At 43.6% G+C, this 26,695-nt stretch overlaps 2 protein-coding genes across 3 annotated transcripts; one reads left to right on the forward strand and one right to left on the reverse strand.

Moving 5' to 3' along the window:
• Positions 1-2,921: 2,921 nt before the first annotated feature.
• On the reverse strand, positions 2,922-6,059 carry Rpl9 (ribosomal protein L9). Its single transcript, XM_032916723.1, has 8 exons — positions 5,984-6,059; positions 5,529-5,575; positions 5,326-5,441; positions 4,805-4,900; positions 4,014-4,146; positions 3,619-3,699; positions 3,117-3,231; positions 2,922-3,000 (listed from the first exon to the last, which is right to left on the reverse strand). Exons 2-7 carry the CDS (start codon positions 5,572-5,574, stop codon positions 3,125-3,127), a joined length of 579 nt encoding a protein of 192 aa, XP_032772614.1. The 5' UTR covers position 5,575; positions 5,984-6,059; the 3' UTR covers positions 2,922-3,000; positions 3,117-3,124.
• Positions 6,060-6,131: 72 nt separating this feature from the next.
• Lias (lipoic acid synthetase) lies at positions 6,132-22,620 on the forward strand. 2 transcript variants are annotated; one of them, XM_032916542.1, is made up of 10 exons: positions 6,132-6,280; positions 6,729-6,898; positions 8,251-8,344; positions 9,470-9,550; positions 11,811-12,025; positions 13,812-13,940; positions 16,004-16,149; positions 17,428-17,498; positions 18,546-18,657; positions 22,151-22,620. In XM_032916542.1, exons 1-10 carry the CDS (start codon positions 6,236-6,238, stop codon positions 22,207-22,209), a joined length of 1,122 nt encoding a protein of 373 aa, XP_032772433.1. In that variant the 5' UTR covers positions 6,132-6,235; the 3' UTR covers positions 22,210-22,620. The 2 variants fall into 2 exon arrangements, with proteins under 2 accessions (XP_032772433.1, XP_032772434.1); XM_032916543.1 differs by lacking the exons at positions 8,251-8,344; positions 11,811-12,025 and having other exon boundaries at positions 6,162-6,280.
• The last annotated feature ends 4,075 nt before the right edge of the window (positions 22,621-26,695 follow it).

The raw sequence follows: 26,695 nt of genomic DNA on the forward strand, positions 1-26,695 counted from the left end.
ACATGCCCAGCTAAACCTATTTAAACCTGACAGTCAGTGACACTCTCATCACGTCTGACAAGGTGCTGTTAGGGCTGTCCTCAGATGGAGTGTACAGACACAACAGGCTTTTAGCTCACATCTGTCCACAGGTTAAGCATAGGCTCTAAAACACACCAATGCTAGTTTTCAAAAAAAAAAGTCTTTTCAGGCACTTCTTAAACATCCAAGTTTGTGAGCTCTCACTGGACTTGTAATTTTTATTTCTATTTATTTTTTTGTGGCTTGGTGAGTGGGTTCAAGACAGGGTTTTTCTGTCCTGATACTTGCTCTGTAGAGACCAGGCTGGCTGAAACTTAGGAGCTCCGCCTGCTTCCCACGTGCTGAGATTAAAGGTGGACACCACTATGCCCAGTTTGGACTTCTGATTTTAAAGGAGCTTCATGGGTGGAAAGATGGCTCAGAGGTTGAGAGAACTGGCTGGTCTTCCAAAGGATCCTAGTCCAATTCCCAGCACCTGCATGGCAGCTTACAACTGTCATCCCAGTTCTAGATCTGACACCTTCATACAGACATACATGTAGATAGAACACCAATGTACACAAAATACCATTCCCATTTTAAAATAAAGTGGCATTACCTATTTTGCCCTTTATTTTTTTTTGAGGTGACACGATTTGCCACACTGAGCAAAGTTTAAAAGATGGATTACCAATAATGATCAAAGGATTATTTGTAGAGTTGTGCATTGTTGTAACTTACACACACACACACACACACACACACGCACACACGCACACGTAGAATATCTGGAGCCAGTCACATTATCCAGTCACTGTCAACCTTCTTCAGGAATTTAGAGTCAAAGAAAAGTGGCTCTTCCACAAAGAGCCTTAGTGATAAACCATAAACTAAAATGTTAAAGTGATTTTTAATTGCATTTCAGATCTATCTACTGTTAAACCTAAGGCATAACTAGGATTCTTTTTGCATTTTTCAAGACAGCGTTTGTGTAGCACTGGCTATCCTGGAACTCTGTACACTAGGCTGGCCTTGAACCCACCTGCCTCCGCCTCCCAAATACTGGTATTAAAGGAGTGCATCACCACTGCCAATATATTAAAATTCTTATAATCAGCACTAATTAAAAAGTGTTTTGCCTCCACATGTATGGATGTTCACCTGGCACTTGACCTGACTGCTCTGCAGGGGCTACATGCGCTCCTAACAAGTGTCTCTACAGCCATACAGGTTTCTGTCACTTGAATTCACTCCAGAAGGGTTTTAAAAAAATCACTTCTATAAACCTCCATGCCTCCGTCTAAGAGCTGGGATTACACGTGTACTACCATGCTCAGTTCAGTTTTCTATTAACCATCACTTTTTTGTTTTTGTAAGATAGGGTCTCACCTATTATACAGCCCAAGCTGGACATATGTATATATATGCACACATACATGCACCCCTCAGGATAACCTCAACTCCCTGATCCTCCTGCCTCAACTCCACTGGAGGGGCTACAGGAATATACCACCACATACTAAAACCTTCCCTATTTAATGTCTTCTCATTAAGCTAAGTGCAGAACTCCTTCCCAAACTTACCTTGCTGAGTTCCCCAAATGTAAAGTACCTAGCCCAATGGTTTCTGCTGCCACACTTCGGGGAAGGATATATAAGGATATGAAAACCATGAACTCATGATCACTAGAAAAGGAAAAGTTCTGAGTAGCTACAGAAAAAAAATCGCATTTTACATATTCAATAAAACCCACTTCTCATTAAACCTTTAAACTGGTGTTTAACCTGTTAAATGAAGTACCTTGTGTCTAACTATCTTTATCTTAACCTTCGGTGCTATACCAAATGACCTGTTTAAAGCTATTTATACTTATCATTGGAGGTCAACAGATTTTGGCAATTTTCTTGTCACCTAAACTGGCCAAATACATAGCTGACACTAGTTCTTCCTTATACCCCTGCAAGGATAGGACTACAGACAGGTAAGTCACATCTAGTAGCTGGAACCCTGTTAATCCTAGGCAAGCACTGTTAACTCAGTCTAGCCCTTCAAGACAGGGTCATAGCTTTGAATGGCCACAAAGCATCTTAATTACGAGAAATTGAGTAGCAAATGCTCTCCATCAGCCCAGACATTCTAGTTTTGGTTGTTCTAAGGCAAAGCTGTGGATGGTGGACACTACAGCGCTACTCTTGCAGAGTTTAGCTCTCAGCACTCACAACTCCAAGTGGTGACAATTCTGGCTCCAGGGAAACACTTGGAAATATATTCAGACATAGGCAGACTCGGCACTGCCTGTTCCCCAGCACTGATGAAGACATGCTGCCCTGCCTCAAATGCAAGGCAAAAGGGCAACAGACACCAATTGCACTTATAAAGGACATCGGTTTCCAAGCTATCAAGGGCTGTGTGTTGTGGTACTTGCCTACAATCCAAGCATTGAATAGGCAGAGGTAAGGTGGAGTCTGAGGCCATCATAGGAGACAGCCTTCTCCAAGAAGTTACAGGTCTAGAACTAATCGAGTATGCCTAGCATTCAGTTCTGGGTGACAGGTCACTCCCCCAGTTGGATGGGGAAGTAATTCACACAAGCACCAGGTCTGTTACAAGCCTCCTGCTTCAACCCCCATCACCTCCGTGCTAGAATTACAACTCTACAAAGATAAACTGCAAAGAGAAACCACCACGACCTCTATTTTCCAGCTCTTACTGAGACAGCCCTGCCCACCCAACAGTCAATGTTATGCCTGGGTGAAGTCAAATAGCTCTAGGTCCTTCCTCAAGAGCCACACTCACTCATTCACTAGGAAGGTTGCCTGTCATCGCTACTTGTTTCCATGAAGAAAAAACCCAAAACAAAAAACACTGTGTTGCTTGAGTATTAGTTGACCCATTAAGTAGTAAGAGCAAGGACACACAAATCAATATATAAGTCTTTTATTGTTCCCACAGAGCCCAAACTGTACTTGTGATCAGGATCTTGTTTCTGAAGCTAGGAAACTGTAAAAAAAAAAAAATACAAAATACTTTTGTCAATATTCCTGTCCAGAAAGTTCTGTAATCATTTTTATAGCACACTACATTCATCTGAAACAGTCATAGACATGGGTGCCCACCTGAGGTCTCATTCGTCAGGCTGCTGCACGGTTCCCTTCTCAGAAACATAGATGCCATCCAAAAACTTCCTGATATCCTTGTTTTTAACTGTTGTGGCTTGCTGGATCAGAGCCGCTACACAGGAAGAAGTACACAGAGCCATTATTTCACTACCAAATTCATCTCAAACAAGGCCACCTAACTGGAACTCAATCCCTGGAGCCTACACAGTGGAAGGAGTGGAAGGAGGGACTCCTTCCTTCATGGCCCTTGGATCTCAACTGAGCACTGTGGCACACACCCCAATAAACAAAGCCAGCCATGTGCCACCCATTTTGAACTTGAAACACAAACATATATAACCATTTCCTATTCATGATACAAAGCACAGTATAAATTACATACACAACAGACTCACAATAATTTTTTTCTTATTTCTCAGAAATTTTAAAACAAATCAGACACGAATTCAGCCTCAAGGCTCAGATAAAATGTTAGCATAACAGACATTAATATACACACCTGAATTTGAAACAAGTTCAATATCATTTCCTTCAAGGATTAACTCATCCTTCTGGGCTTGAGAGACAGAACAAGCAACACCTGAAAGAGGTGTATTCAATAGTGTTAACAAGAGAGCTCTAAAAACTACAAGAAACAAATCAAGTTCTTTAAGATTCAGGGTTGGACTTCTGAACACACTGTTATCACAGATGACAAATGTGACTCCCAGACCCCACAAAAACTGCTGGATCTTACAACTATTTCAATATACTCCCTCTTCAGGAAAAGTTCAAGTGATCAGAACTATGAAGTGCTGAAATACCTTCACCACATCAAACACAACCATTCTATCCAAGACCCAAGGACAACAAACTATAATAACTTGCCCGTCATCTCTGAAGGTGCACACATACCTGTCCTCATCCGAACCCTCCGGATGTATTTTTCACCCAAGAAATTTCGGATTTCAACCAGAGACCCATTCTCCTGAATAACGACGTTGATAGGGAAGTGAGCATACACAGACCTCATCTTGTAACGGAAGCCCTGGATCAAACAAGCAAGCTGTGAGCAATCTTGAACAAACTCAGTTTTCAGTTCAGGCTGGCCTAGATTCTGAAATTCCTCTTCAGCTTATTAAAGCTCCTAGGGGAAGCTTTGCTTTACCGTCTCCTCCTTTCAACAAGAGCACAAGAGCTTCACTTTTGGCATTAGAATATGGTGGAGTTACCGTAGACACTACCAGATAATAAAGGACTTCAGACTATTAGGCTAAATAAAAGTCCAAGTCCTTCACGGGAACTGGGAGCAACAGGGAACATGATCAATCAGGCACACAAGAAACTTAAAGAACAAGGTGTATTTATGAAACAAACCTCTGCAGCACTAACTGTATTTTGGGAGAAAAGATTTGGAACTAACAGTGACTTCAGATATGCACAAGTCAGACCTTTTCTATCCATTAGTCCCACACACCAACCAGTAATTCTTATCTCCACTATAGCATACCTACCAAAAAACCCTGAAACTGAAGTGTAGGAGCCTGCCCAGCAAATTCTTAGGTTTGATCTGTGGTACACCCCACTCTCCAAAACCTGAGTGTAGTTCCTAAGAGTGTATCCTGCCCCTACACATTTATATTCACAAAACACATCCAAGAAACCTCTTCCAAAGGGTTAAAAAGCATTGTGGGGGGCCGGCTTACCAGTGTCACACCCTTGATCATATTCTGAACATGACTGCAGATGGTTCTGACAGTGGCCAGTTCCTTCCTGTTACCCCACCACTTGTCAACACGGAGCTGTAACAGAACAAAACTTTAGAATTAAAACAGCATTTCTACCTGGTGCATACAAGAGCTTTCAAAAGACACAAATGCACTGTATGTCACAGTGTCACTTGCTCAGGACACAAGAAGGACAATATACCTCACCCCTAAACCCTGAGAACACAACCAAGTTCACTCAGAGAAGAACTGAGTCTGAAAAGCCACTCAGCCACATGTGGGGAACATCCGTTACCGGGCTTCCCGGCATTGGATTTGACTTTATAATTTCACTGAAGCAAAATCCTAACTTCAAGCACCCAATCGGTATTGTTCAAAGTCACCCCTCTGCCTCCCCCCAGTGCTGGGATTAAAGATGTGTGCCACCTCGCCCGGCCAAAGGCACCAAGCCTCATGCTGTTACAAACACCTGAAGTATCAGAAGATACTGAAGTCCTTACCCTTTTCTTTTTCTTTCCAAGAAGACTCAGCTCTACATTGATGTGATTGAAGTCCCTCCGCAGAGTTCCTCTGGGGCCCTTCACAATGACTGTGCGCCCCTTCAGAGTGATGTCGACTAGAAGAGAAGATGAACTCGTGAGACCCCAGGCAAGGGACTAGAGCATGCAAGAAATATGTCAGAGCAAAGCGTGAAGCCACCTACCATTTTCTGGAATGTCGACAGTCTGATTGCTGAGAATGGTCTTCATTCTGAAACACAAACACCCGGGTAAGAAGGCTGGAGCAGGGAACGTTCTACACCAGACACCGAGCACAGTTCCGCTCCAAACGGAAATCGCCAGCTAGGAAGACAAGCAAGCCGGCAAGACACGAGTGGGTCCGTGACAAGGAGTGGCCTGGGGGTGCATGGGTCGGAATCAGCGGGCCCCAGAGAAGTGTTAGGAAGTCCGGCCCGGCGCGCCATGGCGGAATGGCTGCGGCCGGGGTGGGACTGAAAGCCCGAACGCAACTTCTAGCTCGTGCCACCAAATCCAAAGGGCGTATGTCGTGCAGGGGGACAGTCGGGACAAAGATTCGGGGCATCGGGTCCATGCCGCTGGGGTCCCCAAGAGAGGATGGGTTTAGATTCCAAAGGAACGCAGGCCCTAACCTCCTCACCTCGCAGTAGATGGGGCAAAGAGAGAACGTCCTTCGTCATCACGTTCTTGTAATCCGTCAGGGCGCTGGCGTGTTGCGTCACGACCGAGCGACGGTTTAAGGCGAAACTACTCGATCACCGAGCTAGTCGAGTCGCGCAGGTTCGGCGATTGCGTATTGCGTCATAAGTAAAGCGACGGACTTTGAGACGCGTCCTGTTCCGGGGGTGCTGGTTCCTCGGTCCCTTGACCCTCCTAAGATCTAAAAGAGGGGATGGCTTTACGCTGCTGGGATGCAGCTCGCAGCCTGGGGTCCCGGGTGAGCGACAGGAACGCCATTGCTTATCTCAAGTTCAAAACCAGGAAAATCGTTCCAGATATCTTTTTTTAAAGCCGTGGCATATCTTAAGTATTGCAAACTTGTTAACATATTTTTAATACCCGTTTTAGGAATAGAAGACATGAAAATGTGGCATGTTAAGCCACTTCCTAAGGTTTTCTGATCTATATTTAGCAGTTATATTTGATCTGATCCCTACTTTTTCCCATTCGTCAGGGCTGTGTGTCCATCAGGGTCCCTGTAACCTAGGCTGGCTTGAAACTAAATTCTTAGATCAATTCTTAGAGTCCTCCTCACTCTGCCTCCTCTGAGTGCTAGATTACATGTTTGTGGCTTGCGGTTCTTCCACCCTAAGCCTTTTTCAGATTCTGATGAGTACTTAAATCGTTTTACATAATTTCTGAATCAGTTCTTTGGCTTTCTGTAGATATTTGGAAGATATGCGTGCTCGGTTAGAGCATTAAGTTCTTTGCCAGATGAGAAAAAGAAATTTTTGCATAATGGGCCAGACCTTCAAGATTTTGTATCTGGTGATCTTGCAGACAAGAGTACCTGGGATGATTATAAAGGAAACTTAAAGCGCCAGAAAGGAGAAAGGTAATTGAATATGAGAGACCATTTTGATTTTGTACACTGTTTTTAATCAAGCTTTGAGTAGATTTTTCTACACCCTTTGACCATTTTTCTTCATCCTTCATAAAATGACCTGACCATTTTATACTGCCATATCCCATTTTATATCTAGCGTCTACTTGAGAAAGTATAGGTTTTCCTCTTGATAAACCTATTTATTTACCTTATTTATTTATTTGGGTTTTTGGAGATAGTTTCCCCATGAAACCCTAACTGTCCTGGAACTCTCTATGTAGACCAGGCTGGCCTCAAAACTGAGCTCTACCTGCCTCTGCCTCCCAGGCGCTGGGATTAAAAGTGTATACCTCCACCCCCAGCTCTAATGTTCCTTTCCTGAGAAAGTTTACATATAGCCTATGGTTATTTAGTTGGTTTGGTTTTTGTTTGTTTTTGATGATGTACGGTTGCCTGCATACAGAAGGCTTTGGATGCCAGATTCCTAGCACACAATAAGCAAATAGTAACAGAAGCATGGTGGGGATTTGGTGTACAGTGTTGTTTTCAAAAATACTTATCAAGGGGACTGGAGAGATGGCTCAGTAGTTAAGAACACTGACTGCTCTTCCAGAGGTCCTGAGTTCAATTCCCAGCAACCACATGGTGGCTCACAACCATATGTGATGGGATCTGATGCCCTCTTCTGGTGTGTCTGAAGATAGATACAGTGTACTCATATATAAATAAAATGAATAAATAAAAAAAAATACTTCTCAAACAGCTTCTAGATCAGGGAAAACTAGGGATATAGCTTCCATTCCAAAGGTTAGACCTGTCTTTTTTGTTGGTTTTTTCATTTCATGGCTTAAATCGGAGTTTATATAGTCTGGGCTAGCCTTGAAATTACTATGTAGTTAGATTTGACCTTGAATTCCTGATTCTCCTACCTGTTTGGATTAAATTGTAGCAACACAGATGTGAACCACTGAAATTAACAAATTGTCTCCCTTTATTAATGACTAGAGCCTAGAATGCAGGATAGATAGTGTGCACTTGGATTCTTTCCTTATTCTGAGTTACTGTAGTAATTTGTAGTATTCACAGGGAAGAATATGCTAAAAGGCGTATCCTTCCTTTAATTAGAACAGTATAGCAATGTACATTTGAAGGTAGCTATAAGCATTGCATCCACTTCGACTCCATTATCAGTGTTTTCTAAAGCAGCTTAAACAGACCGAAATTTGAGTCTTTGTTCTTATTACTATAAAGGAAATGAGTTAGTTCAGAAATATGGAAAAGGCTATCCTGGGAATCTGCTAGAGCAAAAGTACATGCTTTCCACAGGTTGGTAATGGACCGTTCTCTCTGGCTTTCCCTAGGTTAAGACTACCTCCGTGGTTAAAGACAAAGATACCCATGGGTAAAAATTACAATAAGCTGAAAAATACGTTGCGGAATTTAAATCTCCACACAGTAAGAGTGTATTTCCTCTTTGTCTCACCCAGCGTCTATACTGTTTCCCCATATTTGTAAAGGGTTTTTTTTTGTGGGTTTTTTGTTTTGTTTTGTTTTGGGGTTTTTTGGGTTTTTTTTGTTTTTTTTGTTTGTTTTTGTTTTTGTTTTTTGAGATACAGTCTCATTAGGTGGCATAGGCTGGTCTGGAACTCACTGTATAGGCCTGTTTGTTCTCAAACTTGTGATTCTCCTGCCTTACCTTCCCGGGTGCTCAGATTATAAAATGGGTGGTGCCAGATGAGATGAGAAAGAATTGATTGATGAGTGTATAAAAGCAGCAAAGAGAGCAGATAAAGATGAAAAGTGAAGTATTCTCAACAGTAATTAAAGTGTACATAGACGATTAGGGTGGGAGTGCATCCCAGTGTCGTCTCGTGTGTAAAGCCAAGTCTAATTTTCCTACAAGACAAAGGTGATTAATTTCTTCTGAACTCTGTGGGAAGCATAGGCAGTCGTTTAGATAACCTGACAGTGGGCTGCAGAGATGGCTCAGTGGTTAAGAGCACTGACTGTTCTTCCAGAGAGCCTAGGTTTGATTCCTAGCACCCACATGGCAGCTTATAACCATCTCTAGTTATGGTATTAAATCAACTCTAGTTTCAGGGGATCTAACACTCACTCTCTTCTGGATTGTTTTGACGCAAGGCATGCATGTGGATCACAGACATACATGCAGGCAAAAAAATCTATACATACAAAATTATAATAAAAATAATTTTTGTTTTTCCTTTTTTGGTTTTTTTTTTCTTTTTCTTTTTTTTGAAGCTGGGGACGGAACCCAGGGCCTTGCGCTTGCTAGGCAAGCGCTCTACCACTGAGCTAAATCCCCAATCCCCTTTTTTGGTTTTTTGAGACAGTGTTTCTGTGCATCGCCCTGGTTGTCCTGGAGCTCACTACGTAGACCAGGCTGGCCTCCTTCGTATCCTCCTGCTGCTGCCTCCCAAGTGCTGGCACTAAAGGCATGCACCATCACCACCCAGCTACTAAAATAGTCTCAAAAAAAAAGGACCACTAAAGAACCTAATACTTCATTGTTGGTAGGTCTGCCCTTTCAACCTGATGCATCGTTTCCCTTTTTCACAGGTATGTGAGGAAGCCCGATGTCCAAACATCGGAGAGTGTTGGGGAGGTGGGGAATATGCCACCGCCACAGCCACGATCATGGTAAGGCAACCTGGCCTCTACAGCTTAGTTCAGGATGGTATGGAGATGTCTAAACCCTCAGCCTAAAAACGTGAACTGTGAATGCCCAGTGAGACTCTTAGCACATATGAGTTTATGAAAATCACAGAGAGACCCTGATGATCTTGTCACATAGTGACTTCACCCTCTCTGAATTAATCTGTTATTGGATCTTCCATGTATCTGATATGGAACTCTTTGGTGCCTTAGGGTATGTGTTTGCATTAATGTTTGGAAATATTTTTCATGATTATATGTCTTGTGTATCTATCTCTGTGTCATCTACTTACCAAGCAGTACTTCCAGTAGAACCCCACTCAGATGTGCCTTCATCTTTCTCCTGAATAGCCAGATGGCTCAATGGGTAAAGTCACGTACCGTGAAGCCTGGTAACCTGAGTTCAACCCACAGGACCCACCAGTGGAAGGAGAAAACCGACTCTCACATGCTATTCTCTCATGTCCTAGTGTTCTCACACATGTGCATACCCATACCCACAAAATAAATAAAATGCCACTTAAAAAAAGAATATATTTTTAGCTGGGCAGTGGTGGTGCACATCTTTAATCCCAGCACTCAGGAGGTAGAGGCAGGTGGATTTCTTGAGTTTGAGGCTAGCCTGGTCTACAGAGTGAGTTACAGGATACTCAGGGCTACACAGAGAAACCCTGTCTCAAAAATTTTTTTCCAAGTCATTTCTTGTTGATTATTGAGTTGTAAGGAATCTTTGCAAACTATGAGGTTGTAAAGAAAAACAATACAACAGACCTGGTACCTCTGGTTAGACTAGAACTTTAGCCTCTTCACAAATCCTATGTTGGGATCCCATTTCACTTTATTTCTAGTTTGTTTGTTTGTTTGAGACAGGGTTTCTTTACATAGCCCTGGATGACCTGGAACTCACTCTGTAGACCAGGCTGGCCTCAAACTCACAGAGATTTGCCTGTCTCTGCCTCGCAAGTGAGCACCATCACCCATCTTAATTATTCTTAATTTTGTGCCTATGTATGTGAGCAAGGTGCATGTAGAGGGCATAGCCACTTGTTTACTCCATGTGGGTGCTGGGAACTGAACTTGGGTCTTCTGAAAGAACAGTCCTCTTAAACACTAAGCCATCTCTTATTTAAATTCTGGTTGCACTGTGGAACCCAGGCTGACCCTGAACTCATGATCTTGTCTCAACTTCTCAGGTGCTAGGATTGCAGGTTGGCTTTAGGCTGACATTCTGTTGTTGTTGTTGTTGTTGTTGTTGTTGTTGTTGTTGTTGTTGTTCTTGTTCTTGTTCTTGTTGTTGATGACGACGACGACAATGATTGCATACATGTGGAGATGTGTATGGAAGTCAAAGGACTGTTGTTGTAAAAATATAAAAATAAAAAAGTATTGTTGGTCTTTTACCCCGCTAGGCCCACACCGCAGTGCCCCAGATATCTGCTAGATATCTTAGCGGAAACACATCCCAGCTGCACACTTTCCTACACTCAAACCCTCAATAAAAGAACACACAACACAATAATCTTAGATCCAATTGGTAAGATATAATTGCCCACTTAAACATACAAAGCCCAGTACCATCCATCCCTTGAGAACATTAATAACAACCTGTAAATACACAGAGCAGAATCTTAACATCACCTGCCATGGCTTCTCCCCTCTCTCCCTCTCTTCTCCTCTCTCCCTTAGTCTCCTCCTCTTCCTTCAAACTTCTCTCCCGCCCATGTTTTCTTCTCCTCCAATGACAGGCCTCCTTCTATCCTGTACCTGCCCCTCACCAGTACTTTACAAATTCAATGGAGAGGTGGTTCTGGTGAAGTCCTGTGAGTTCTGAGTCCTTGACTAGGCAGCTGTCCTTGGGGCAGTGGAATTAGCATCAAAATACAGTAACTTCAGGGCAAACCACAACAAAGGACTTCCCACCTTTGCCTGGGGTCTGAGAATCAGACTCGGGTCACTTGCTTGGCAAGTGCCTTTCCCCATTAGCCATCTTGCTGACCCCTTAAATTATAAAATGATCTGGTCCCTCTGGTCCCATAGTCCCTCCAGTTCTCTTAGCACTTACTTAAGTATATCCTTTCTTTATCCACATAGATTTGTATTTCTTAACCAGATATCATTTAATCATGAATGTTTTGGATTCTTGATACACAGAACCAGTCTGATGACATTCTTGCCATTTATTATTGGCACTGTACTCTTCAGAGTCATCTGCCTTCTTGATATAAATTGTACATCTCTATTCTAGTTGATGGGAGACACATGCACAAGAGGTTGCAGATTTTGCTCTGTTAAGACAGCAAGAAATCCCCCTCCATTGGATCCCAGTGAGCCCGACAATACGGCCAGAGCAATCGCAGAGTGGGGTCTGGACTATGTTGTGCTGACGTCTGTGGACCGAGATGATGTGGTCGATGGGGGAGCTGAGCACATTGCCAAGACAGTGTCATGCTTGAAGGAAAGGTACTTGTTTTCTTTTTTCTTTTTTTTTTTTTTTTCCGGAGCTGGGGTCCGAACCCAGGGCCTTGCGCTTGCTAGGCAAGCGCTCTACCGCTGAGCTAAATCTCCAACCCCAAGGTACTTGTTTTCTATTTGTTAATTTTTGAGGTCTTTTTTTTTCCCCCTCTCTCTTTTTTCTTTTTTCTTTTCTTTTTCTTTCCCTTTTTTTTTTGGAGACCGAGTTTATGTAGCCCCTGGCTGTCCTGACACTCATTATGTAGACCAGGCCAGCCTTGAACTCACAGAGAAGCACCTGCCTCTGCCTCCTAAGTGCTGAGGGTAAAGATGAGCCGCCACACCCAGCCCAGCACTGAGGTTTAATAGGTCACCACTGAAGAGTGAGTTCGTTGCGGATACAGCTTTGTGGTAGAATGCTTGCCTAGCATGCTTAAGGCTGTAGGTTTGATGCTTATCCCCTTCCTCACACACCTTTAATCCCAATATTCAGGAGGCAGAGGCAGGTAGATCTCTAAATTCAAGGCCAGCCTGGTCTATAGAGTTCCAGGACAGCCAGGGCTACACAGAGAAACTGTCTGGAAAAAGACAAAGAAACCGTGAGTTGCTCTTGCAGAAGACCTGGGTTTAGCTCCCAGCTCACATGGTGGTGGACAACCGCCCTAACCTCACAAGGGAGGCAGCACCCACTTCTGCCCTGTGAGCACTGGACACACACTGAATGCATACGCATATACACAGGCAAAACACAGACGGAAAAGAAAGATCTCTAGAAGAATAAAAACCTAAAGTAAGATGAGATAAACACGTGTCTGGACACAGTTTTCATTTTTATCTATCTGTCCTGCCAATTTTACTCATAGTCTACATTTCAAAAACATTAAAAAGGAGCAAAGTTGATAGATTGATGGCACATGCCATTAGTCCCAGGGTTCAAGGACAGAGACAGGAAGATCTCTGAATTTAAAGCCAGCCTAGTCTACATAGCAAACTCCAAGCCAAACGAGTCTTTCTGCTTGTTACAGTTCAAAAAATATATTTTGTATTTTTTCAGCTCATAAAATTTCTTTCGAAAGCCACATTGCATCTCAGGTGCGATTTTTATTTTTTAAAGTCAGTTTCAGAGTTGCACACTGTGATCTTTCAGCCTCTTATTCACAAGGGGACAAGTGTGGTCTTTCCTATCAGGGAGCAGCTGCACTGCGCCTTTGGATTTGCAAGAAGCTCTGTGACCTAGTTCACATTCCAGGGCTTCGTGAGATAAACACGACCACCACGGACACGGGAAGATTAATGTTTGAATGATATGTCATTAAAAAAAAGAAAGAAAAAAGAGAAACAACATAAACCAACTCATGAGTCAGCAAACCCAGAAACCATTTTGAAAGCGGAGAGCATGGTGAGATGTTTGCTAGAGGCGGTGAGGAGGACAGTGTCTGATGAGTTACAGAAGAACCAAAGTTGAAGAAGGTGGCCCTTGCAACCACACAAGAAACATCGCAATTCGTTTTCCAAACAGTAAGATAATAACGATACTAATTATGTTTTATATTTTGGTTCCTTTAAATGAGTTTGCTTTTTAGTCACCTACTCCAGTTAGGTTTAAAAGTCAGGTTCCTGTTCTTTCTGCGGTAGTCGTCCTGATTGTGATGCCCGTGCAGTCCGCTCACTGCTCTCAGAACTTTCGTGTAGTTGCTCACTTAGGACCCATTCTGTGTCCGTGCCTTCCTTAGCAAGACTGTGAGCAACAGACCTGCAGCTCTCCTCAGCTCAGTGCTTACCTTCTTCCTCCTAGGAATCCAAAAATCCTCGTGGAATGCCTCACCCCCGACTTCCGAGGAGATCTGAGAGCCGTAGAAAAGGTGGCGCTGTCTGGACTAGATGTGTATGCACACAATGTAGAGACGGTTCCAGAATTACAGAGGTGATTATGTGTTAGTGGGTCACAGCACACTGTGAACTCTCACTTTGCAGCAGCTCCTTCCTTTCCCTCCCCCTTCCTTTCTGTCCTCTCTTGCACCTGTCATTCTTTCTTTCTTCATGAATTAGTAGAAAATCAGAAAAGACAGCCACCAAGAATGAGTGACCAAGGGCTAAAGAGATGGTCAGTGATTAAGAGCACACAAGCTTTGGCAGAGCTCCTAGCACTCGCTTCGGTCACCTGTGGCTCCAGCTCCAGGGTGGTCCAGTGACTCTGGGCTCCACTGACACCTGCACTCATGTGCACACCCCACACAGGCACACACATAGACACTATGCTCTATTCGTCCTACTAATTTTGTAGTTATGAATTATGAAGGACTGTTGTTCTACATTACGAGTATATTCAGATTTCAGAAAAATTAGCATTTTAGCTGCAGACAAAATTAAAAATTTCCTCCAACTTTATCGGGTATTTGGCTGTGATTTAATTAGCTACTCTCCATTGTTCTGTGTCTCAAGTCTACAAGAAGTTGCAGTGAATGGTACCAAGCATGTTGCTCCTGGATTATAAGCACAGTTTTAATCCAGTGGAGAAATATTTTGTAAGAAATGATTCCAGGCTGGCTTAGAGGACTCAGTGGGTGAGGTGCGTGTTGGTAAGCCAGATGACATGAGTTCAATCCCTGGAACCCACACAGTGGAAGGGGAGACCTAACTCCAGTAAGCTCTCCACAGGTGCCATTGTGGGTATTTACACACATTCACAGGCACACATACACACACAGATTAAATAAACAATAAAACAGATGTGTGAAGTGTAGTGGCACACAACTGTCATCCTAGCCCAACACTCGTGTACATCCATGTGTGTCAGGAGGTTGAAGATTGAGGGCTGCAAGTTCAAGGCCAGCATGGCTAGCATGACTATTTCACAGTGTTAGTTTTCTATACTGTCAGTTTTATAGTTTTTTTAAATTGCTGTTTTTAAACGTGTGTGAGTGTGCATGTGTGCAAGGACACGAACATCTATGTACAAGTCAAAGGATAGCTTATTGGTTGTTAGTTTTTCCTTGTATATGGGTATATTGCCTGTGTACTGTGTGCATGCAGAGCCCCTGGAAGCCAGAGGCTAGAAGGTGATACCAGTCTGCTGGGTCTACCGTTAGAGACAATTGTTAGCCCCTTGTGGTACTGGAAATTGAACCTGAGTCCTCTAGAATAGCAGCCAGAACACAGGCTCCATTAGAATTCAGAATTCAGCAGGAGGCTGATCTTATATTAGTTACGTCCAGCCCTTTGCCTTTCTTTGCATTTAAGCCATAGTATTTTGGCCATTGTTGAAGGGTACCACGCTCCCTGTACCGACCCTGTGTCGATATTGCCAGTAGTGGGTGCTAGTTTCCCTGGTTTCACTTCAGAAACATTATCCTTCCAGTGAAAATTCCAGAATGCTTTTCCTCCAAGCCTATGGTGTTATTACTTGCCAGCAGAGGGCAGTCCAACCTGCAGGAAAGAAATGCTCATAAAAGTTTCAACCCCCAAAGTGAGCCTTCCCTCCTTCTGCCTGGTTTCTTTTCTTGCTAGAAGTCATTATAATTTTGTGTTTCAGAATTCTAATTTCTCAGTGTATAAACAGAGTGATTTCTAGTCTGGTTTTCTCTGTCTCAAGACTTTGGAAGGCTTGACAGACCTAGGAAACCCAGAGAAGGCTGGTTTTGTTTTCAATGTTAATAAACTTTGTGCACAAATGACATATATGCTCAGTGAACCGTATATGCTAGAGCAGTGGTCCTCAGCCTTCTTAGTGCCGAGACCCTTTAATACGGTTCCTCATATTGTGGTGACCCCAGCCACAATATTATTTTTGCTGTAGTTCACCAGTGTAAGTTTGCTACTGTTATGAATAGTAATGTAAATGCCGGTGTTTTTGATGGCCTTAGGTGACCCTGTGAAAGGTTGGAAATGCTTGCTCCTCTAGAGTGTGCTTCTGGTCTTCTGGCTTGGTTGTATAACAGTGCAGTTGGTTGACCTTGTTTTGTCACTGAGAGCCACCCTGTTTTCCAGGAAAGTCCGTGATCCCCGGGCCAATTTTGACCAGTCTCTTCGTGTATTGAAACATGCCAAGGAGGTGCAGCCTGATGTTGTTTCCAAAACATCAATAATGCTGGGCCTCGGTGAGACAGACGAGCAAGTCTATGCCACGATGAAAGGTAACGGACAGGCGCTGAAAACAAAGCCCTCCGTCCAGTTCCCTGAGGGGCAGCAGGAACTGCTTTCTAAAGCGCCTGTTCGTTTGCGCCTCCTCCAAGGTCATAAGAGCTGAACAAAGCTCCTGGAGCTGCGGCTAGGGCAGCAGGGGCCTCCCTGCCTTCACGTCCAGAACCAGAAAGGACGTGGGCACAAACAGCAACGTGCAGGAAAGGAAGCTCTCTTAGATCATGGAATGGTGTGCGTTTAGGCCTCTTCATCTTCACCTGTTCAGTGAAAACGGGATTTTATCCACTCTTCTCTCTCTGCAGCTGGGTGGTTTGAGAGGCAGTTAGGTACCAGGCCTTGGTGGATAAGGAAGATTCTGAAGCCATGTCTGTAGCTTAGAGGTAGGTGCTTGCCCACCAAGTACAACTGGCAAAGAAGGATTCTGGTACACCAGAGGTCAGGCCACACTCAGCGAGCACATCCTGCTCACCAAGGAAAACCCTAATAGAACATGTTGGGCTCAGACGGATGCTTTTACTTCAAAATAGTTGTTCTATTGCCTTTTTTTTTTTTTTTTTTTTTTTTTTTTTTTTTTTTATTCAGGTAGAGTTAGAGTTATTAAGAAAAGACTTTAGGGCTGAAGAGATGGCTCAGCTGTTAAAGATTAGGTTCATAACCAAAAAGATAAGAGTTCAGTTCCTAGCAACCATGGCTATCTCTCCAGCCACCAAGAAAAAAGAAAAAAACAGTAAAAAGGATTTTAACGTAGGCTTGAGCATGGGCATTAATAGAGACACAGTAAAGGAAAGGTAACACACCTCCAGCCTTGGGCATGGATTCTCAAGAGTCATCTCCCTTCACCTTTTATGCCTAGCAACTTCCTACTCTAAACCCTCTCCTCCTGTTTTAGCTTTTGTTTGATAACATTAAATGCATTTGTCTTTTCCCCGCTCTGTGAGCCCCCAGCCGTCCTGGAACTTTGTCTGTAGAGCAGGCTGAGCTTGCACTCAGAGATCCGCCTGCATCTGCTTCCCATGTGTGGGATTAAAGGCGTGCGCCACCAGGCCCAGCCTTAGATTTTCCCCTCTGTCTCCCAGTTTCGCACTACTGTGGTAATCATTGCTGTGTTCTCATCGGAATCCATGGTGCTTTTGAATGAATGGGTTTTCTTCTGTCTTGTATTGCCTATGACAGTTATCAGTCACAGCATGCAAGTCCTCCTCCTGGACCTGTGCTTAGATCTGTAATTGTAGCTAACACCTGCTAAGTGGAGTCTTTGCTTTTCCCCTCAGCTCTCCGTGCAGCCGACGTGGACTGTTTAACTCTCGGGCAGTATATGCAGCCGACCAAGCGCCACCTTAAGGTACGAATGTCTTGAGTTGCCAATGGTCCTAGTGATTTGAAATAGATCTTCATTGTCCCCAGGTAGAGATTAGAAACCATTAGCTTTGTAGGATAGTGTCCGAGTGTATGTAGAAGTTTCCGTCTTACTCACACCTAAAACAGCAGCGCTGGTACTTACTGTTAGCAAACTGTTCAAGAGTTAAGACCTGGGAGATAGTATTCCCGGCATTTGTGGTCCTGTGACTTGGTACAGTTGCCTGACAAAGCTGACTAAAGAAAAGGAAGGCAGTTCTCTGTCTCTATAACAGAGTGTTTATTTACTGGAGAACTGTGTTGGGTAGCATCATGTGCTCTAGTGAGCTCTTAGAGCCCCAGGTTCAACCCCTAGTACTGACAAATAAAAAAAAGAAAACAGGCCAGGATTAGTGCTAAACAACATACAAGATAATTGGTCTTGTCCTCAGGCATCTTATACAGAGTCTTGGAATGATATTAAAATGCTTGCAGACTGAGGTCAAGTCCCAGAACCCACGTTTGTTTTTTCCCTTAAGTCAGGCATGGTGGAGTGTGCTTATAATCCCAGCACAGGGGTGATAGAAACAGGTGGATTCCTGGGGCTCACTGGCCAGCCAACCTGGTCTTAAGAGTCCCAGGGGCCCTGCAGCAAAAGAAGGTGAAAAATGCCTGAGGAACAACTTCCAAGGTTGTCTCTGGCCTATACATGTGTGCATGAGCACCCACCAAAGTGTGCGTGCACACACATGCATGTATACACACATACAGAATCTCATAGGCATGACCTGCTCTGGCTTCTACTATTAATAAATGAAGAACAAATATAAATGATCTCTATATTCTTGTTTCTTTACCTGTCGGAACTGCTAATATAGTACAAAGTATTGTTTCTTCCTCTCTAAATCCTCTATGGTTAACTCAGATAGAATCCTACAGAGGAGAGGGAGGGGTCTGGATAAATGACGAGCCATCCTGAGTACGTGGGTGTAGACTTTATATAGAATCAGAATTACTAAGAGTTCTGGAGTCTAAAGTGACTGTTTACATCAAGGTTGAAGAGTACATTACTCCTGAGAAGTTCAAATACTGGGAAGAAGTAGGAAATGAACTTGGATTTCACTACACTGCAAGTGGCCCTTTGGTGCGATCTTCATATAAAGCAGGTAAGCCTAAGCCTGCAGGAGGTGCCTCTGTACCCACTACCTCCCCACAGTGATGTTCCACCCCATAGCACCGAAGCCCTAAAGCAAATTACAGTGGGAATAAAAAGAGGTCTTTTTTCCTAGAATGTCTTTCATAGCTTTGTCATAGGGTCATATTGAAAAGCTTCTCTTTGGAGAAAGGAGGGAGAGGGAGAGAAGCCGTAGCAGGACAATATGGCGGGTGATGTTAAGATTCCACGCTGTACCTTTACAGGTTGTTACAAATGATTTTTTTTTGTTATTGTTGTTTTTGTTTTTTTTCCGGAGCTGAGGACCGAACCCAGGGCCTTGCGCTTGCTAGGCAAGTGCTCTACCACTGAGCTAAATCCCCAATCCCATTAGAAATGTTTTTAAGGGATGGATGTGTATTGGGCTTTGTATGCTTAGGTGGGCAATTATATCTTATCAATTGGGCCAAAGGTTATTGTGTTGTGTTTTCTTTCATGTAGCGATTTAAGTGTAAGAAAGTGTGCAGCAGCTGGTCGGGGCCGCCACCGAGTTGGGATGTGTGTTTCTGACATGGAAACCTGCCTTGGGAACTAGATAGGTAGAGAAATGGCTGCCAGGCTCAGAGAGAGGCCTTCGGCAGTGTGATATGGGGTGGAGCAGAGAGGGTGAGAGGCTTTGCTAACTGAGAATTAAGATATCCAGCAGATATCTTGGGGCACTGAGGAGCCGGACCTAGTGGGGATAAAAGACAACCTTACTTTTTTACTTTTTATATTTTTACAACAACAATGTTGAATACATGCAAACATTTAAAATAAAAGATAAAAATACTTAAAAAAAAAAAAAAGCTTCTCTTTAGCTTCATTTGTTTCTCGTACCCGTCCTCACTGTTCTCAGCCATTTGACAACAACACACACCATTTGCATAGCCGGCTATCCCATGCGTGACTTTCAGTAGCAGATCTCCCAGGAACAACAGCGCATGGCGCGTGTGATGCAGTTTTCTAGGAAATGTATATTCATTTGCCAGTGGTGCCAGCTTCATCCCCATGCTGTTGATTCCAGTTCCACGTAAACATCGAAAGCCCATCGCCTTGCTGCTTGCACAGTTAATCTCCTTGTTGATCCCCCGACATAAAAGGGAAAACTAAAATCATTTTTTTCCAAAACAAGTTTTCAGTAGTTTGACCAACCTATTTTTTCATTTTTGGTGTGTAGCTCTTGCTTTGGTCAGCTGACTGAGCTGATTATGAAAGTAAAGACACTTTCCAAGGGATTAAAAAGTCACTTGGAGCTAGGAATGCAGTTCAATGGTAGAGCTCACGCCACACATGCTTGAGGCCCAGTTCAGTTCAGTTCTCAGCAGCACAAGAAGAGAGTAGCAAAGAGGTCAGGTGAGTCCGGCTGCAGCACTAGCATTTGGGAGGACAGAAGAGGAAGCTGTCCTCCGTTAGTTAGGTCAGCAATTGGGATTGGTAAACTAGGTGTTTTGGGATATATACAAAGTATGTTAATACTATTAATGGTCATTTAAGGGATTTCTGTGTTCACTGAGATTTGAATCACAGATATAAGTTATAATTCTGTTTAGAACAAAAAAACCAACTTTCTTTGTTGTGGGTGTTACTCAGTATACCTGTCAGGGATCTCAGTGTAGGCATGGTGCTGTGTGTTTGTATTCCTAGCCCTGGGGAGGAGGTCAGGCCACCCTCAGCTATGTGGGGAGGTCAAGGCCAGCTTGGGCTCCAGGAGACTCCTGTTTTTTTAAAAAAAACAAAGCAAAACAGGAAAAGAAAATAAATTTAAGGGCTGGAGAGATGGCTCAGCGGTTAAGAGCACCCGACTGCTCTTCCAGAGGTCATGAGTTCAATTCCCAGCAACCACATGGTGGCTCACAACCATCTGTAAAGAGATCTGATGCCCTCTTCTGGTGTATCTGAAGACAGCTACAGTGTACTTATATGTAATAAATAAATAAATCTTTAAAAAAAAAAAAAAAAAGAAAATAAATTTAAGATATTCTCATAAACAGCTTATCCTAGTTATAAGAGCCAAAAATTTGAACTCTGTTATTTCTTAAATAGTAATAAAGCATGAAGTTGGGGTGTATAGGAGGAGTTGGGGGTAGAGTCCAGGGGAATATGATCAAAATGTGTATTCATGTTTGAGATTCTTAGAATTAATAAAAATTCCAGGAGTTTGGTTCAGCACTGACTAACAACAGGCTGTGAATTAGAAGTGAGAGTTAAGCAGGATGGCTGTCAGATTGGAATACATACATATCATACATACAATACATATAATGCATACTATACATACATACATACATAAGGAGACTAGAACCAATATTAGCTTCTAGAAGTGGGTACCTAGAGTAATATTTATTTAGTTTTCTGTCTTTTCTTTTTGTGGTGGGTGGTTTTTAATTTCTTCGTTTATTTGTGTAGCGGCACAGTCTCACTGTATAGCTTTGCTGACTTGGGACTCATCATGTAGATCAGACTGGCCTAAAACTCACAGAGACCTGCCTGCCTGTGCCTGCCTCCAAGGTCTGGGATTGAAGGTGTGAGCAGCCAAGTAATATTTAAAAGGAACTTTCCACATTTGTAAGGAAGTGAATTATGATCTTTTAGTGTTTTTAAAGTCACTACTAAAAGAGAATTCTGGTGTGTAGAGCATTGGGGCTCAGATGATGGGCTCCAGTCTGGTGATATCTGTTCTATGTCACAGTACGCACAAGAGGCTCGGATCCTGGGTGACCTTTTCGGATGTCGGTTGCGTTCAGGTCGTACTTGTAAGATGACAGAGAGGAGCTGACCTCTCATGATCCTCATAAGATGAAGCCTCTGGCGCTGCGCTGCAACAGGAACCGCTGCGCTTATCTGAAGCCTCATGGGCGGAAGGGAGTGCGCCCCTCAGCGCACTAGCTCAGGCCCCACTCACAGGCGGAAGGAGAGCTCTGGCTTCCCTGGAGGGGAATGAGGGAGTTAGCGATTTCATCATCGATGACTGCTCAGCTGCAGGGAGCTCTGCTTTATAAGCATCAGATCCATGCTAATGATGGCGGAACCGCTCTCTGGCTCTCTGAAACGACTCGGTCAGCCATGAGGAATAGTCAGCCTTTGCAGGGGATGGAGGCACGCAGAAGCAGCCCACGGGGTTGGCGGGCCATCTTGCAGAACCCTTGGTTATTGGAAGGAATAATAGTTGAGTGTATAGAGATGAATCAGTCCTTTTGGTCCCCGAGCAGGCCTGGGCTGTTACAGAGAGAGGAAAGGGAGGGAGGTGTGGTAATGCATTACAATTCAAAAACTAGAAATTAAACCAAAACAATCGGGGAAATGCCAAAGATAAGGAACACTTAGATGATAAAAATACTCCTTTGAGAGCTGAGAGGAGGGAAATGCCAGTAAATCCAGCGTTCTTTGTAAGGGTGGGATTCTGAAACAGGAGCTTGTTGTTGACTACTTTAGGATATTAATGTATTCTTATTTTTCCTAAATAGGTGAATTTTTCCTGAAAAATCTAGTGGCTAAAAGAAAAACAGAAGTTTCTAAAGTTTAGCCAAGACCTTCCAGATCATTGGAATGTTAAGATTTCACTTCCGGTTGGTGTGAGGGCGGTGCCATCCTGTCAGGATTCCTGTGCATGCAAACCAGCACCTGGTCTGAAATGTCTGATGTCTGGTCCAGGCATAATGGCATATACCTGTAAGTCCACCCAGGCCATCCTGACTTCCTGCGGAAGACCCGATCTCAAAAAAAAAGGAAAAGAAAGAGAAAAGAAGAAAGAAAACCGTCTGTAAGCTACACACACTTAGTGATGATAATTCATTTGACTTCTTACCAACCTTTGTCCTCATCCTTGTCAGTGATATGATCATGGAACATCTTTGAATGGTTTGCTGTGGCCATTGTAATTTAAAAGTGTATTAACATTTAGAAGATCTTATAAATCACAGTAACCCATATGACATTTCTTTTCTTAAAAAAAAGATTCATTTTTATTTGCATGCGTGTGTGTGTGTGTGTGTGTGTGTGTGTGTGTGTGTGTGTGTGTGTGTTACATGTGTCTGTGGAGGTGAGAAGAAATGTCTTCTGGAACTGGACGGAGTTAGAGGAACACATGCATCCACATACAAGTGGACTCTGTACCACATAATAAGTAATCTTTTAAAAACCTGCAGAGATAAAGTCAGCACCAGTGTGGAGTTGGAAAGGGCTCATGAGCTCCCACTCGTGTCAGTAGCTGAGGAGAGGAGCCAGTTTTCTTTAAGGGTGTGGCCTCTGTGTTGACCCATACTCTAGAGCAGAGCTTCTCAACCTTCCTAATGCTGAGACCCTTTACTACAGTGCCTCATGCTGAGGTGACCCCAACCATAAAATTATTTTTGTTGCTACTTCATTACTGTAATTTTGCAACTGTTCATGAGTCATAATGTAAATATGTGACATGCAGGATATCTGATATGTGACCCCAAGGGGTTATGACCCATGGGTTGAAAAGCAGTGCTCCAATGGCTGGCTCAGCACCCATGAGGTTAGCCAAAATGCTAGGCTGCTCACCATTCTGGAGTCTAGGAATGGGGAAGATTGGAGAGTTACTGAAGCTAGACCTCTAGCTGACTCCCCAGTCAGTGCTCCCTCATCCCTCCTTTGGGGTAGAGCCTCCTCCTCTCACAGGGATGTGAGCCAGCATCCCAGTCATTGCATACCCATGCACTCAGTGATGTCCAGAAATGTCTGAAAACGGGGTTGGGGATTTAGCGCAGTGGTAAGGCCCTGGGTTGGTCCCCGGCCCGAAAAAAAAAAAAGAAAAAAAAAAAAAAAAAGAAATGTCTGAAAACCTCCAGGCCAGCACTGGCTCCTTCCTACTGTTTTATTGAATAACATGGTCCCTACTGGTACCCTTGCTACCCTTCATTATAATGGGTTCCTTATAAAGGGAAGCACACACATGTGTGCACAGGACAAGACACAAAGGTACACGCTTGAGCCTCAGCAGTTGGGAGGAAGATTGCTGTGAGTTGAAAGCCAGCCTGGGTCAAGGCCCTTGCCTTAGTTTGGGTTTTACTGCTGTGAACAGACATCATGACCAAGGCAAGTCTTATAAATGACATTTAATTAGGGCTGGCTTACATTATCAAGGCAGGCAGCATGGCAGCATCCAGGCAGACATAGTACAGGAGGAGCTGGGAGTTCTACATCTTCACCTGAAGGAAGCCAGGAACTGATTAGGCATCTTCAGGCCGCTAGGAGGAGGTCTCCAAGCTCACCCCCACAGTGACACACTTCCTCCAACGAGGCCACGCCAAGCATATGCAAACCGTCACAGCCCTTTTTATCTGTCCTTCCAAATGGGGTGTGGACTTTTTGTTGTTTGTTGAGACTGGGTCTCTTGTAGCCCAGGCTAACCTCAGACTGGCCATTTAGTGGAAGATGTCTCCGGATGTCCTGCTCTGTCTCCTGAGTGGTGTGATTCAGGCCCCCACACTAGCTGGACAAGAACACACTTAAACTCAGCACTCAGCAGGCAGAAGGAGAGTACAGTGTTCCAGGCCTGCCTGGATTGTGCAACACAGCCACCCCAAAAGTTCTCATATTCCTCCTCAACTCCAGCCAAAACCAGCCTTTATTATCCTCTCTGTTGTGTTGTGTTCTGAGTCAGGGCCTCACAGTGTAGCAAAGGTTATCCCGAAACTCACTTCACCAGTCTCGGCTGTCCTGGAACTCATGGCTTCTGCCTGCTTTACCTCCCAAGTGCTCACTTTACAGCCAGGGAGCCACTCCACTTGGCCTCGTGCCTCTTTTGGCTAATTTTTAAAATAAGGTTTATTTTTTAAATTATTTGTATGTGTGTTATCTTACATAGTTATTTTTATCTGTGTGTGGGTACCCGTGTAGGCCAGAAGCAATGATCCAACCAAGCTGCATTCCTGGCCCTTTATAATAAGTATTGACTTATTTAAAAATCTCACATGAGGCTATCCACATTACACACTTTACAATATAACCACATAAAAGTTCCTTCATAAGATAAGGAATAAAGACAGGATTCTGAGTCAAAAGGTAAGTTTGAGCTTTATTACTTTAGAACGGACTTCCTCAGGACGTGGCTGTCCACAATTCTGCCTCCCTGTGCCAGCGTTCTCTTAATAACAATCTACTTCTGATATTAATGTTCCTGGCAGCAAGAACGACGAACATCTTCAAACAGGGTCTACTAATCATGGGCATTTACACTGCCAAGCAGGAAGTGGGTGTCAGATTATTTAGTAGTTCAAGAAAAAGCCATTAGAAACGATCAGTCTTCAACTCCTTCTCTCAAGTTGAGGCAAGCCTTGTACTTTGGATCCTCTCATCTTGGACACCCAAGACTGACATTTACTGTCCTGCACCACTAGGACCAGATTTATTACTGTGTGTATCTGTGTTTGTGTGTGTTCGTGTGTGTGTGTGTGTGTGTGTGTGTGTGTGTGTGTGTGTGTGTTTATGCCTGGGGAAGAACAGCAAGTGCAGCTAACCACCGGGACATCTCTCCAGACACATTTGTTTGGCTTTTTGAAACAGGATCTCATGTAGCCCAGGCTTGTCCCATTATGTAGTCAAGGCTATCCTTAAACTCCTGACCCTCCTGCTTTATTCTCCAAGTCTGTCACTTCACTTGGCTTTACTCATTTAAAGTTCTTATTGTATCTCTACCATGTGTGTCCAGAAGAACACATCCCAAAGGACAGTGGAAGTCAGAGGACAACGCCACAGAATCAGGTTTCTTCTCCACCTTTACACAGGCTTCAGGGATCGAATGCAGGTTTGTGGAGCAAGGACTAAACCATGTTCCTGATCCTTAGCACTTCCTTTTTACATTTTAAAAACCATTTTCTTTTACATTTTAAAAAAAGTTTGTATTTTGTGAGTGTAAACTCTGCATGCGAGCGCACACTGCTTTAACAGGACATCTCTGGGGCTATAATCCTACCGACAAGCAAATACAGAGCAGATTCTAATCCATGACTTACTCTCAGGAGTCTTACGAATAAAGGTTAATCCTTAAACCAACATGAGTTTTCTAATGTCTGCAAAGTTTTTCTGAGAGGCCAAATAGCCAATAGTCTTTATGTTTTTGTAGGCAAGTGACAAAGTTAAGGCTGTTGTGTAGGAAATTCTATAAGCATTTAAATGTAACTGTAGGGCCAGAGAGGTAACTCTGGTTGAGAGCACTTGTTTCTGTTCCCAGCACCCACAACGTGGCTTATACAGCTGCCCATATCTCTAGGTTCAGGGGCTCTGATGTCTTCAATTTCTATTTTTTTTTTTTTTTCTTTTTTTTCTCGGAGCTGGGGACCGAACCCAGGGTCTTAAGCGCTCTACCACGTGAGCCAAATCCCCAACCCCCTTCAATTTCTATTTTTAATCAAACAAGTCCTAAAGGATGAGACACGTATTTGCTTAACAAACTTTATAATTCCTCAGTGCACACAGTATAAAATGGAAATAGGACATCACCAACCCAAGTGAAAACAACCCTGCAAACAATTCATCAAGAGAACAGAGGGTTGTAGCTATGTCGTAGCCACTGAAACCACTTACTGCTCTAGCAGAGGCCCTAAGTTCAGTTCTCAATACCCACATGATGGTTTACAACCATCAGTAACTCCAATCTGATGCCACACATAGGAAAACACTCATGTACATACAAATGAGTAAACATACAACATGGTTAATGTAAATGGGAAGGCACACAAAATTCTTTAAACGCATCCTGGGCTAGCAAGGTGGCTCAGGGAGGAGCGTGCCCACCACTAACCTGCCATGGAGTTCCTTCTGGCCCCCCCACACACAGACGGGTAGATGTAATACTTGTTTTGAAAAATGCTGAGGTGGCTGAGTGGGTGAAGGTGCTTGCTGCAAAGCCAACCACTGAGCTGGAGTCCAGGAGTCACATGGAAGGAGAGAGCTGATCACTCTTAAGTAGTGCTGACCTCTGACCTCTGCACATGTACACACCCCACATCCCCTCAAATCAATAAATGAACATAAGAAGATAGATG

The sequence above is a fragment of the Rattus rattus genome, chromosome 11 (assembly GCF_011064425.1).
Source record: "Rattus rattus isolate New Zealand chromosome 11, Rrattus_CSIRO_v1, whole genome shotgun sequence".
NCBI classification, from domain to species: domain Eukaryota; kingdom Metazoa; phylum Chordata; class Mammalia; order Rodentia; family Muridae; genus Rattus; species Rattus rattus.